General features: G+C 40.0%; 1 protein-coding gene across 6 annotated transcripts in view; it reads left to right on the top strand.

The window, feature by feature from the left end:
* SLC35D2 (solute carrier family 35 member D2) overlaps positions 1 to 15,156 on the top strand; it is a 56,878-nt gene that overhangs the window by 11,736 nt on the left and 29,986 nt on the right. For all 6 annotated transcript variants that reach the window (NM_001206266.1, XM_005210413.5, XM_024995960.2 and 3 more), the window contains exon 4: positions 9,888 to 9,955. In NM_001206266.1, the coding sequence (NP_001193195.1) occupies positions 9,888 to 9,955 (68 nt within the window). The remainder of the gene's footprint in view (positions 1 to 9,887; positions 9,956 to 15,156) is intronic.

Here is a 15,156-nt window from a genome sequence, read left to right as displayed (position 1 = left end):
ACAGTAAATACAATTTGATATACATAGTTTGTTTTTATCCCCCCCATGGTAGAACTACAAACACGAGACCTGCCACTTCTTCCTGGGTATGTGGAATGGAACTAATTTTATTGAACAGTTGCTAGGTGCCAGGCATGAGGCCAGACATTTAATTCCTAGAACAATCCCCTGCGACTGGTGGTATTAAATGGATCATGGTGACATTTTTGGATTTAGGGAGGTTAAATCAGATTGCAGTTCCTTGAAAGTAAAGAGCTCACATGGATTGTTCACTCCATGTCTCTAAGGCCTGGAAAAACATTGGCATCTAGCTCTGGATTATTCATCAGGCTGACTAAACATACTTACAGCATCAATAATCAGGGACATCCACAAACAGAGAAAAACAAACCACTGAAGTGTAGGAAAGGTATTAACCCAGTCATCATAAGAAAAATCAGAATATTGTTGGGCTTGCCTACACTTAGTTTATGATATAGTTTTAAATACTTTAAACAACTGTGAAATATCTAGACATAGGGTAAAAAGACATCATCCATGAATGTGTAGTTGAATGAATAATTACATTGTAATCCTTACCTCAGAGAAGGCAATGGCAGCCCACTCCAGTACTCTTGCCTGGAAAATCCCATGGACGGAGGGGACTGGTAGGTTGCAGTCCATGGGGTCGCTAGGAGTCGGACACGACTGAGCGACTTCACTTTCACTTTTCACGTTCATGCATTGGAGAAGGAAATGGCAGCCCACTCCAGTGTTCTTGCCTGGAGAATCCCAGGGACGGGGGAGCCTGGTAGGCTGCTGTCTATGGGGTCACACAGAGTCGGACACGACTGAAGCGACTTAGCAGCACCAGCAATCCTTACCTAGGTCATCAGATGAGGGTCAGAGAATCCTTACCTGTTAGGTTCATCTAGTCAAGGCTATGGTTTTTCCTGTGGTCATGTATGGATGTGAGAGTTGGACTGTGAAGAAGGCTGAGCACTGAAGAATTGATGCTTTTGAACTGTAGTGTTGGAGAAGTCTCTTGAGAGTCCCTTGGACTGCAAGGAGATCCAACCAGTCCATTCTGAAGGAGATCAGCCCTGGGATTTCTTTGGAAGGAATGATGCTAAAGCTGAAACTCCAGTACTTTGGCCACCTCATGTGAAGAGTTGATTCATTGGAAAAGACCCTGATGCTGGGAGGGATTGGGGGCAGGAGGAGAAGGGGACGACAGAGGATGACATGGCTGGATGGCATCACTGACTCAATGGACGTGAGTCTGAGTGAACTCTGGGAGTTGGTGATGGACAGGGAGGCCTGGCGTGCTGTGATTCATGGGGTCACAAAGAGTCGGACACGACTGAGTGACTGATCTGATCTGATCTGATTCTGACTTTTGTCGTAATGATTTTCTTGAGTTCTTTGTAAGTTTTCTAAGTTTGTATGTATACTTGAATTTAGTTTTGCCTGTTTTTGGAGGTTATATAAAGGGAATTAAACTATATTTTTTTTGTATTTTGCTTTCACTTTATTATGATGGTAAGATTCATCTACACTGTTGTGTGTAGCTGTATTCTTTTATATTCACTGTATAAATATAATTTATCTGTTTTACTGTTTATGGTAATTGGAGGTGTTTCTGGTTTGGGCACTAGAAAAATAAAAGGTACTGTTCTGAATGTACTGAGAGTTGGATCTTGATGCAGATGTATTAGTCAGATAAGGCTCCCATAACAAAATACCATAGACTAAGTGGCTTAAAAAAAAGGAATTTATTTTCTCACACTTCTGGAGACAGGAAGTCCAAGATGAAGGTGCTGATAGGGTTGGTTTCTGGTGAGAGTTCTCTCTCCTTGGCATATAGACAGCTGCCTTCTCACTGTGACCTCATGTGGCCTTTATGTGGTGCCTATGCACTCCTGGTGTGTCTTCCTCTTCTTATAAGGACACAGGTCTTATTGGATTAGGACCCCACACTTACTAGCTCACTTAACCTCAATTACCTCCTTCCAAGGCTCTATCTTACCTGCAGTCACCTGGGGTCTAGGGCTTCAAGATGTGAGTTTAGAGCAGACACAGTTCAGTCCAAAACAGCACATGTGCATGTCATTTCTTTGGGAGGCTTATGACGAAGTGGAACTGCTGACTCTTGCTGCTGCTGCTAAGTCGTTTTTGGAGCAACTAACTGAGCAACTCTGTGCGACCCCATAGACAGCAGCCCACCAGGCTCCTCCGTCCCTGAGATTCTCCAGGCAAGAACACTGGAGTGGGTTGCCATTGCCTTCTCTGCTGCTGACTCCTAGAGTGAACGTATTGTCAACTAGAAAAGATAACGGCAAACTGTTCTGCCAAGTGGTTGTACCAATTCACATTCCTGACAAAAGTATATGAAAGTCCCTATTGCTCCTCATTCTTGCCAATGCTGGGTGTGTAATGACATCTTCTTGGCTTTTATTTGCATTTCCCTGGTTATTAATGAGGTTGAGTGCCTTTTCGTTTTTTAGTGCCCATTTGGATATCCTCTTCTGTGAAGTACTTGTTAAGACTTGTGCCCATTTTTCTGTTGGGTTTATGTCTTTTTCTTACTGATCTGTGTTGGAGTTTAAAAAATACATTAAAAATATATTAATGATAGTCCTCTTGTTAGTTATTATAGCATTACAAATATATTTTTCCCCTTCTGTGGCATGTCTTTTTATTTTATTGATTATGTATTTATCTTGTATTTCTTTCTCATGGAAAAGAATCTTTCACTATGCAAAGTCTCACTGTCTGATAGAGCAAGTCTTTACCTCCCGAATTCTTGGTTCTTCACATTTTTAGATGAATATTAGAAGCACATTGTCAAGTTTCAGGAAAAATAAGCTTTTTGGATTTTGATTGGGATTGCATTGAGGCTCTAAAGCAATTTGGAGTGAATTGACATCTTTAAAGTGTTGAATCTTACAATCTGTGTACATGGTTACATAAAAGTGAAAGTGTTGGTCACTCAGTTTTGTCCATCTCTTTGTGACCACACAGATTGAAGCCCGCCAGGCTCCTCTGTTCATGGAATTCTCCAGGCAAGAATACTGGACTGGGTTGCCATTCCCTTCTTTAGGGGATCTTCCTGATCCAGGGATCAAACCTAAGTTTCCCGCATTGCAGGCAGATTCTTTACCATCTGAGCCACCAGGAAAACACATACTCCCTTTTAAATTGCCCTCAGTAAAGTTTTATAATTTTCTCTTTATATGTGCGTGTGTTAGTTGCTCAGTCGTGTCTGACTTTGCAACACCATGAACTGTAGCCCTCCAGGCTCCTCTGTCCATGGAATTCTCCAGGCAAGAATACTGGAGTAGGTTGCCATAGAGTTCTAATATTTTTTGTTAGAAGTAGATTTTGTTGTTGTTGTTGCATATATCATTTAAACAGGGAAATTTCCTGGTGTCCAGTGTTAGGACTCTGCAGTTCCATTACAGATGGCACAGGTTTGATCCTTGGTCAGGGAACTAAGATCCTGCATGCTGCAAGGCATGGGCAAAAAAAGATTATTTGGAAAGTTAGAGGTATGTTGACTTAATATTGTTCACAAACCTTAAATTTCTGAATTGTAGTTTATTCAGCAGGAATTTTTAGGACTTCAAGCCTAGGAGGCAGCATCTCAAGTAATCGTGAGAGAACTACTCTGAGGAGTTGAGGCAGGGAGCTAGGACATATAGGAGTTTTGCAAAAAAGTGAAGGTAGTCTGAACTTCAAACAATTACTGTTAATTAAAGAAAACCAAATATGTTAACTTAAGGTATATAGCAGTTTTCTGTTTACAAGAAGATGCCAAATCTGGGCTTGGAAATCATTCCTTTGATATGCACCTCAGCTATCTGGGCCAGTATCCTGTTTTCATATCCTAAATTTCCTTAAGTCTCATCTGGGAGCAACTGCAGTCTGATGGCTCCTATATGGCAGGTTTTCTTTCCTTCCTGAGTTCCCTTAGGCCTCACCAGCTCACCATAGGCTGTGGCTGCGCAGGTGGCGGCTGCAATAGCTGATGACCTTTGTTTAGTGACATAGCATGAAATAGCCCATTTCTCAGGTACATCTTTCTTTTGTATATAGTTTTTTGTATCTGCAACGTTCTTTCATTTCTTTTACTTGCTTTCCTGTATAGCATAGGACCTACAATTCGGTGTTAGAAATGTAAATACTGGGCATTTTTGTCTGATCTCAAAGGGAAAGCTTTTACTATTTCGCCATTAAGTATGTTGTTTGCTGGAGGTTTATTTGAGATGCCTTTTATCTGTGTTCTAGTTACCTTTTGCTGTTAGGACATAGACCCTACCTCTGGATGGAAAGTGAAAGTGAAAGTGGCTCAGCCGTGTTTGACTCCTGGTGGCTCCATGGACTATACAGTCCGTGGAATTCTCCAGGCCAGAATACTGGAGTGGGTAGCCTTTCCCTTCTCCAAGGGATCTTCCCAACCCAGGGATCGAACCCAAGTCTCCCACATTGCAGGCAGTTTCTTTACCAGCTGAGCCACAAGGGAAGCCCACCTCTGGATGGAAGGGAGTATCAAAGTCACATTTTAAGAGTATGTGAGAATGGAGATACTGTTACAGCCATTATCTCTGATTATGGATTTGTCTATTTCTCTTGGTATTTGTTAGGTTTTTTTGTTTTGTTTTCTGTATTTTGAGACTGTATGATTAGGTGCCTAGGTCTTTTTTTTTTTTTTTTGTCCCACTACACAGCATGTGGGAATCTTAGTTCCCTGATCAGGGATCGAACCCATGCCCCCTGCAGTGGAAGCACAGAGCTCTGACCAGTGGACTGCCAGGGAATTCCCATAGGTGCCTAAAATTTTAAGTTAGTTAAACCTTCCTGGTGCATTAAAGTGTTTAATTGTACGAGGTGGAACTCTTGTTTCAGTTCGTTTAGTGTTTCCCTGGAATCCAAAACAGGCATGCCTAACTCACCAGATTATAATGGTGAATGTATTCTCCCGTCAACAACGCAAGGACTTTCACTCCATTTCCCTTTCCTCTGAATTTATATGCTCTTGCCACTAAGTGATTTAACACTCTAAATCTCGTAATACATTTTAATTTTCTTTTAAGAAAATGTCCATTTATATTTACTGCTTCCTTTGTTTTCCTTTCCTTTGTGGATCTCACACTTGCCGTTTTCCTCCTGACTCAAACTACCTTGTTTAGAATTTTCTGATGGTCTGCTTCAATTCTCTTCATTTTTGTCTGAAAAGGGGAAAAAAAAATTCCTTTGTTTTTGAAATATATTCTTGTTTGAATTCTGCTTTCGCAGAGCTTCAGAGATGTAATTCTGCTATCTCTGGCTTCCATTGTTTCTCTCCGGGTTTCTGTTCTCCCTTTATTTTTGGCCTAGGAGTTCCTCACTATCTTCCTAGCCCTTTCATGCCTTATGAAGGTTTTAAATTATTTTACCTAGGGTTTTTAATTGTTTTCAGCAGCGGTATTTTCGCCCCCCCCCAGTGGTACAGCTCTATTTTATTTAGAAGATAGCAGGAGAATCCCTCCTTGAAGCGTGAGGGCATGCCAACCCAAAGACATGAAGAGAAGAGAGTTGGAGGAGCGCACCAGCGCGCGGGAGAGAGAGAGAGCACACGCACACGGCGGAGAGAGAGAGAGACCTCGCTTTGGCTCCTCCTTTTGTATGTTTTTTCCTGCCCCCCCCCCCCCCCCCCGGGCCTGCCCTATGCAAATTGGGCTAGCCAGGAGTGTTGTTTGTTCTACCTGAGGTCTTCACTCTGGTCCTCGGACCTTCCTTTGACCTTCCTTTATTCTATTTTTGCAGGCTTTTCCCTTCCTCGTCTTTTAGCCACCGCCATTTTGGACTCCTGTTTCCTATTCTAACTACCTAACATTCCCCCCTGAAGAGATGAGAAGTCCAGTTCTTTGAGAATAGGGGCGTCGAGGTCTTTCTGGCTACTTCCTGCTGAATTGGGACAGCGAGGGGTATTGGGCCTCCCCCTCTTGCTAGTCTCAGGCCTCAGAGTCTTCATAGTGGTGTCCATCTAAGAGTGAGCGGTATTTTCCATGGTCGGCTGTAGTTTTGTATCTTTGTTGAACTGGCACTGCATGTTGTAGCTTGTTGACCTGCCACATCCAGTTGCACCCTTGGCTCCAGCCCCATGATGGTTATCTGTGACAGGCAGGCTGGCTGGAGTGGGCCTCTTCAGTCCTTAACTGGAGGTCTTCTGGAATCTGAGGCTGAGCTGCGTGAGCTTTCTGCTGAGTTCGTTTTTCGCTGTCCTGGTCTCCAGCATGATGGGCCTCTTGGCACTTCCCTTGCGCTGGGTTTTCTTCGCTTTCTGCTTCAACCATGGGAGGTTTTGCTGAATTGGGCTCCTGCTGTGCTTGGCCTCTTCCTCGAGTCACGGCACCATAGATGTTAGGCGAGTGTATGCTCCTCGGTTCTGTCTCATCACAACAAAGGTTCGGAGTGATGGACATTAAAGCCCTCAGCACGTCACAGCTCTCGGGTCTTAGACAAACCATGTTAAAGCTCTTAGACAAATCAGTGTTATAGCTCTATTTTATTTAAAAGATAGCAGGAGAATCCATCCTCAAAGCGTGAAGGCATGCCAACCCAAAGACATGAAGAGAAGAGAGTGGAGGAGCACGCCAGCGCGCTGGAGAGAGAGAGAAAGAGAAAAAGTGCACGCATGTTGGGGAGAGAGAGAGAGAAAGAGCACACGCACTCGGGGGAGAGAGCTCAGCAGCGGTATTGACACAAATAATTTTGCCCATGGTTACCAGAAACTAGAAGTCAGTACTGCCTTTATTTTGAATTCTATATGGTAGTAGGGGCAACTGATTCTCTTCAATACCTAAGAAGCTCTGAAATTGTAATATCACCAGCTATATGACTGAGTCAGTTGTACACTGTTAACCAGAATATTGTTGACCAGAAAAAAACACACAACCTGAAAGTTGAAAATTATGTTTTATTGTGAAGACAAAACGAGGACTTAAGCCCAGGAGGCAGTCTCTCAGCTGAGATAGCTCTGAGAGAGTGCGCCAAAGAGGTAAGGGAGGAGCCAGCATATGTAAAAATTTTTGCAACAAAGATCAGGTAGTTGGAACTTCAAAAGATTACTGTTAATTAAAACTGTGTAGTCAAGGTTATGGTTTTTCCGGTTGTTACGTATGATGTGAGAGTTGGATGATAAAGAAGGCTGCTGCTAAGTCACTTCAGTCGTGTCCGACTCTGTGTGACCCCATAGACGGCAGCCCACCAGGCTCCCCGGTCCCTGGGATTCTCCAGGCAAGAACACTGGAGTGGGTTGCCATTTCCTTCTCCAATGCATGAAAGTGAAAAGTGAAAGTGAAGTCGCTCAGTTGTGTCCGACTCTTAACGACCCCATGGACTGCGGCCTACCAGGCTCCTTCATCCATGGGATTTTCCAGGCAAGAGTACTGGAGTGGGGCGCCATTGCCTTCTCCGATAAAGAAGGCTGAGTGCCGAAAAATAAATGCTTTCTAATTGTGGTTGTGTTAAGGAGTCCAAGCTCGCTTTATGTGTCACACGGTAGGCCAATACATCCAAGAAATGAAGCTTTAAGACAAGGAAGAGACTTTATTTGGGGAGCCAGCTGACTAAGAAGAGAGGCTAGGCCTCAAAATAACTGTCTTGTTGAGGCCTGAATGCCAGGTTCTTTTATGATCAGAGATGGTGGGGAGGTAAGGAAACAAAGTAAAAAGACCATTTAATTCTTGCAAATATCTCCTGGGGTGGCAAGCCTCAGGCAGGGGCGTGTGTTAGTTTCACTTCCTTACACCCTTCACAAATCAAATCCCTTATACAGTGGAAGTGACAAATTATACAGTGGAAGTGACAAATAGATTCAAGGATTAGATCTGATAGACAAAGTGCCTGGAGAACTATGGAGGAGACAGGGATCAAGACCATCCTCAAGAAAAAGAAATGCAAAAAGGCAGAATGGTTGTCTGAGGAGGCCTTACAAATAGCTGAGAAGAGAGAAGCGAAAGGCAAAGGAGAAAAGGAAAGATATAACCATTTGAATGCAGAGTTCCAAAAAACAGTAAGCAGAGCTAAGAAAGGCTGCAAAGAAATAGAGGAAAACAATAGAATGGGAAAGACTAGAGATCTCTTTGAGAAAATTAGAGATACCAAGGGAATATTTCATGCAAAGATGAGCATAGTAAAGGACAGAAATGGTATGGACCTAACAGAAGCAGAAGATATTAAGAAGAGGTGGTAACAGTACACAGAAGAACGGTACAAAAAAGATCTTCATGATCCAGATAACCACGGTGGTGTGATCACCCATCTAGAGACAGACATCCTGGAATGCGAAGTCAAGTGGGCCTTACGAAGCATCACTACAAACAAAGATAATGGAGGTGATGGAATTTCAATTGAGCTATTTCAAATCCTACAAGTTGATGCTATGAAAGTGCTGCACTCAATATGCCAGCAAATTTGGAAAACTCAGCAGTGGCCACAGGACTGGAAAAGGTCAGTTTTCATTCCAATCCCAAAGAAAGGCAATGCCAAAGAATACTCAAACTACCGCACAATTGCACTCATCTCACACACTAGCAAAGTAATGCTCAAAATTCTCCAAGCCGGGCTTCATCAGTATGTGAACTGTGAACTTCCAGATGTTCAAGCTAGATTTAGAAAGGCAGAGGAATCAGAGATCAAATTGCCAACATCCGTTGGATCATTGAAAAAGCAAGAGAGTTCCAGAGAAGCATCTGCTTCTGCTTTATTGACTATGCCAAAGCCTTTGACTGTGTGGATCACAACAAACTGTGGAAAATTCTTAAAGAGATGGGAATAGCAGACCATCTTACCTGCCTCCTGAGAAATCTGTATGCAGGTCAAGAAGCAACAGTTAGAACTGGACATGGTTAGACTGGTTCCAGATCCAGAAAGGAGTACGTCAAGGCTGTATATTGTCAGCCTGCTTATTTAACTTATATGAAAAGTACATCAAGTGAAATGCCAGGCTGGATGAAGCACAAGCTGGAATCAAGATTGCTGGGAGAAATATCAACAGCCTAAGATATGCAGATGCTACCACTGTAATGGCAGAAAGTGAAGAGAAACTAAAGAGCCTCTTGATGAAAGTGAAAGAGGAGAGTGAAAAAGTTGGCTTGAAACTCAACATTCAAAAACTTAATGGAACGGCATCTGGTCCCATCACTTCATGGCAAATAGATGGGGAAACAGTGGAAACAGTGACAGACTTAATTTTGGGGGGCTCCAAAAATCACTGCAGATGGTGACTGCAAGCATGAAATTAAAAGATGCTTGCTTCTTAGAAGAACAGGCTACATTGTTTAACCTTGGTAGATATTTACTTATTGTAGGGCTCTAAGACAAAGTAATGCGGCCAGCATACACAGCTTTTTGAAAGCGTCACTATTTGACACGTCAGTGAGATGTGAACCTTTGTCTTCGTCCAGAAAAGTGCTTATATGCCTAGATAGCAGAAGTTTGTACACTTTTTCAATGGCTTTCTGAGCCTCATCCATGATCTATATTTATAGAGTTTCTAAACTATAAGCACCCATCCTCAACTCACCAACCTAGCTAGGGGTCTCCGCCCAAGAGAGGTGCTTGTTCAGAGCTTTGTTTTCAGGAAACAGTCTACTAATACGGGCAAGGCCAAAATTTCTGTTTCTATCCACCTTCCCCACCACCACCAGGATTGGGGATATCACTGCATACCTATTTTTTGATCATATGGAGAAACTTGCATGTGTTCTGGATTCTGGAAAATTCAGTCATTGCAAGCAAAGGAACTCTGAATGATTTGCTTTCTGATGGGGAGTGAATGTCACCATCTTTATTGATGAAGGAAAATGTTATTGGAGTTCTAACCAAATATTCTTTCTTTCTTTTTTTTTTTTTTATTGAAGCTGTTTCCTCTGCCTCTCCTCTACGTTGGAAACCACATAAGTGGATTAGCAAGCACAAGTAAATTAAGGTAGAGTGCAGAATTACGGTTGACTGGCGGTTCTTCACTAGTTTTCTTTTAGTGTCACAGAGATAAACTTTGATTTTTTCAAGATATTGCTTGGGCTATATATGGAAGATAATAATATTTCATAATTTTAAGGAAATAAGGTAGTTTTGAGTTTGATAATGCTTTAGAAATGTTAAAAAGCTGATATAGTTTTCTTTATGTCCAAGTCTGAAGATAGAATGTGATATCTGTAGAAATCAAGACAGAGAACGTATGATTTTCCAGGAAGATTCATTTATATGAATGTGGTTCTGTGTAACTTTTGATTCCATCACAGTTTTATAAAAGCAGGAACACTGTCAGTTTTTGGGTAGTTCAAGTTTGGTACAAGGAAAAATTAATGACAGATATTATTTTCAAGTATGTGATACATATTTCTGAAGTTTGCATCTGCATTTATTTTATGGTCCTTTGACTACTTTGTTAATAGTCCCTATAAAAATGAAAATGGAACTGTATGATGAACAAGTCATCCTATAATTTGTAAAATGTGGTGTGAAATATGTAGCCTAATGAGTACACATGTGGGTCACGAACCTTATGAAAAAGATGTGAATAATGAGAAAATCAAGTTTATGTAAAGGGTGACAGAAGTGGAGTAAAGTCTGTTCGTATAGGAAGAGTAGAAAAGAGGCAGGTAGGAAGTAAACCAGAAGGAAAAAGTACATAAAACCTGTTGCCTGTCACTCTTGTTTGGAAAGGGCAGATCGTGGTGGTTGTGAAAAACAAAATGTGCAGTCCTGTTTCTGATTATACCTTTTAGTTGTTTCTCTCTGGGATCAGGTCAACCAATTTTCCTTAATTTCCAAGTTTGTATTAAAGCTTCCTGTGGCAGGTGCTGTTGCTGTATTGCCGTGTAACCTCTTGGCCTCTCTCTGAGCCCACTTGCAGCGTGGGAGTGCCTTCAGTTACCCTGATAGCTGCCCAGCTCTTGCACTGGGGGTCTGGGTAGATGAGGGATTCTTTTTTTTAGTGATCTTAGAAACATCTTTATTAGAAGTGTTCTTCAATACTTTTCTGCATGCATAGCAGAAGAGGAAGATGAAGGCCTTTAGCAAGTAAGACTGAGGAGAAAGGAAGGAAATTGCTTATGCATGGTGTCATGTGGTATGTTTCTGTCTCCCCTGTTTTCAGTAAACTGGAAGTTGGTTCTAGAGGCTTAATCAAATTTAGATTCAGTTTTTCAGGCAAGATCAGTTTATTAGTGATGTTGGGTTCTTTCTTCTGCATCACCTCACAGGGCACATAATGTTTTATCCCACTTCTAATGATATTTAATTGATCAAAAATTCAGTCTTTAATGATTTTAAGGGGTCAGTCTGGTCCCTTCATTAGAACGTTCCCCATCAATTTTTTACCTAATGAGGTTAGCACACGCTGATGATCACTGTGTAGATCCATTATTTCATTACAAATTGAAAAATGATGATTTTCTAAACTGTATCTCCCCTTCTGCAATTATTATCTAAACTTCCTCAGTGAATACAAATTTTCACTCACCATTTCATACAGGAAAGGCAGGACAAAAGCTTTATTTTTAGGCCTCCAGAGTAATAAACCAGTGTTGCGTCACCGTCAGTAGTGAGCTGCAGATTTTTGTTTGTTTTGTTTTTTACCAGCATTATTAACTCATCAATTGTTATTTACAAGTCCCATATGAGATATGCACTTAGCAAATATTTTCTCTCAGTCTATTGCTTGCCTTTTCATTCTCTTAACACTGTTTCTCAGAGCAGAAGTTTACATTTTAATGACGTTCCACTATCGTTTTTTTCTTTCATGGATTATGCCTTTGATATTTTATCTAAAAACTCATTACTAAACCAAGGTCCTCTAGATTTTCTCCTACATTATCTTCCAGAGGTTTTATGTTTTACATTTAGGTGTATGGTCCATTTTGAAGTTAAGTTTTGTGATAGGTATAAAGCCTGTGTCTAGATTCAGTTGTTTTTTTTTTTTTTTTTTAACATGTAGATGTCCGGTTGTTTGAAAACCATTTATTGAAAGGCTAGTCTTTCTCCCTTGAACTGTATTTACTGCTTCGTCAGAGATCAGTTGACTCTATTTGTGTGGGTTTATTTCTGGGCTCTCTATTCTGTTCCATTGAGCTATTTGTTTCATTTACCTAATGTTTTAGTTCATTATACGCATCTTCTTTTGATGCTTAGATTGTATCATCTCAGGTCAGTGGGAGCTCTTTGAGTAGACTCCTATGTTCTAGGGCTCCAGTAGTCTTTGATTACTTCCTTGCTTCCTGGCACATGATGTCCAGGTTTATCAAACTATTTCTGCCATTTCTCCAAGGATCTCCTAGTTATTTTTGTTGTGAGACTGAGGCCATAGTATGGATGCTGGATATATTTGGAAGGAAGGGCTAACACAGTATCCTGATTAACAACATACAGTGTATGAGAACAAGAAAGACCAAGATGCCTTCATGGTTTTGGGCCCGATTAAGTGCTATCAACTGGGTCCATACCTGGGAGTGGGGTCGCTGAGTCATATGTGTTTAACATTTTGAGGAACTGCCAAACTATTTTCCAAGTGGCTGTACCATTTTACTTTCCCACCAGCAGTGTATGAGGGTTACAATTTTTCTACATTCTTGCCAAATTTGTTATTGTCTGTCTTTTTGATTACAGCTGTTGCAGTGGTTGTGAAGTGGTATCTCACTGTGGTTTTGATTTGCATTTCCCTGCTGACTAATGATACTGACCATCTTTTCATGTGCTTATTAGCCATTTATCTGGCTTCTTTGGAGGAATGTCTATTCAAGTCCTTTGCCTATTTTTAATAGGGTTATTTATCTTTTTATTATTGAGTTTTAAGTCTTTATATAGTCTAGATACAGGTGCTTTATTATATACATGATTGCAAAATTTTCTCCTATTCTGTGGATTGTCTTTTTACTCTCTTGATGGTATACTTCGAAGCACAAAAGTTTTAAGGTTTTAAAAATTTAGTGAATAATTAAAGTTAAACATACCTAATATAAACATTTTAACCATTTTTAAGTAGACAGTTTATTACATATATTCACAATCTTGAGCAACCATCACCTCTACCTATTTCCAGAAAGTTTTCATCATCCCCAACAGAAATTCTGTGCCATTAAACAGTAATGCCCCATTCGCCCTCCCCCCAGCCCTGGTAAACTCTGTTTTACTTACTGTCTCTATGAATTTGCCTGTTCTAGATATTTCATACAAATGGAATCATACAGTATTTGTCCTTTTATTATGTCCAGTTTATTTCAGTTAGTGTAATGTTTTTAAGTTTCATCCATGTTGTAGCATGTATCAAAATTTCATTCCTTAGTAAGATTGTATAAGATTCTACTGTTTGGATCTATCATATGTTCTTTATCTATTTATAGATTTTGGTAAAATCTGATATATCTATTTTTTGTTATTGTTGCTGTGCTTTTGGTATTGTGTCTAAGAAAACTTTGCCTGATCCAGGGTCATAAAGATATAATCCTATTCTTTCATCTAAGAGTTTTATAGTTTTCCTATATTTAGGTCTTTGATATATTTTGAGATAATTTTTTATATATAGAGTGAGGTAGGGGTCCAAAATCATTCTTTTGCCTATGAATGTTGAGTTGTTTCAGCGTTATTTATTGAAAGACTATTTCCCCACTGTATGGTCTTGGTACCCTTGTTAAAAATTAATTTAACATTTCTAATTAATTAGAAAGATTTATTTCTTGATTCTCAATCTTAATGCTTTGATTAAATGGTTAACTTTAAACCAGTACTAGATAATACTGAAAATTGTAGCTTTGTAGTAAGTTTTGAAATTGGGCTCACCAACTTTGTTCTTCTTTTTCAAGATTGTTTTGGTTTGTTGGTTTTCTTGCATTTCCACACTGATTTTAGAATTAGTCTGTCCATTGCTGGATGAAAAGGTGGTTGAAATTTTTTGATAGGGATTGTGTTGAATCTATAGATTTATTTGAGAAGTATTTCCATTTTAACATTAAGTCTCTGATCCATAGCATGGAGTGTCTTTCCATTTAATCTTTCATCCTTTAACAGTATTTGGTAGTTCGTAGTGTATTCCAGTTCTTACATTGCTTTTGTTAAGTTACTCCTAAGAATTTTGTTCTTTTTGATGCTATCATAACTGGAGTTGTTAATTTCCTTTTTGGATTGCTCATTTCCTTTTGGGGTTGCTCATTGCTAGTATATAGAAGTGCAGTTGATTTTTGTATATTCTTTTTGTTTCATGCATACTTATTTCATTTGTTCTAATAATTTTATGGTGGATTTCTTAGTATTTTCTAGATATGTATCATCTGAAAATAGAGACAACTTTCTTTTCTTTTTTCCCAAACTATATGCTTTTTTTTTTTTTTGGACTAATTGCCCTATCTAGAAATTCAAGTGCAATATGAAATAGATGTAGTGGTGAGAGCAAACATCCTAGTCTCATTCCTGATCTTAGGGGAAGAACATTCAGCTTTTTACTATTAAGTATCCATATCTGCTTTTATTTTATTATTATTGTTTTTTCTTTTGGGCCACAGTGTACAGCTTATGGGATATTTGTTCCCCAACTAAGGCTCAAACCCATGTCTTTGGCACTGAGAGTGCAGAGTCCTAACCACTGGACCACCAGGGATTTCCTGTGCTGCTTTTAAAAGGCATCTAAAAGTATTTTTTTGAATTTAATTGAAAATAATGACTTTTTAAAATCTTGCTTTGACAAAGGCCATTCAAACCAGTCTCATAAGACATCTTTAAGTGGGGACGTAAAGTTCCTGAAAATTCTTTCTGTACTGTTCGCTGGTTGTCGTGGGAAACCCCTCCGCAGGTCTGGTCAGGAGGAGCTGCCCCCTCTCCCTTAAGGTTCTGACTTTCCTTCTTTAGGTCACATCTTCTGAGAGTCACACTGGAAACAGATGGGGGTGGGTTTCTCCAGCCCTGGCAGTGTGGCTGTGCATTGAGCTGTGTCCTGGAATCTCTGGGTTTTGAGTGAAAGCCTCATAAGTATTTTTAAAAGGCAGTGAATATGGCCTTTTACATAAAGTTTTGGGGGTAAATTACCCATAATTTTATCCTCTTGCATACTATTTAAAATATTCACTTTCAGTCTCTTTCTGTACATAGAATGTATCTTATTACAGTTGTAGACTCTATATAGTTTCATTACCTCCT

The sequence above is a fragment of the Bos taurus genome, chromosome 8, assembly GCF_002263795.3.
Source record: "Bos taurus isolate L1 Dominette 01449 registration number 42190680 breed Hereford chromosome 8, ARS-UCD2.0, whole genome shotgun sequence".
Classification (NCBI taxonomy): domain Eukaryota; kingdom Metazoa; phylum Chordata; class Mammalia; order Artiodactyla; family Bovidae; genus Bos; species Bos taurus.
The sequence above is the reverse complement of the archived record's forward strand: the minus strand, read 5'-3'. Positions and strand labels throughout refer to the sequence as shown.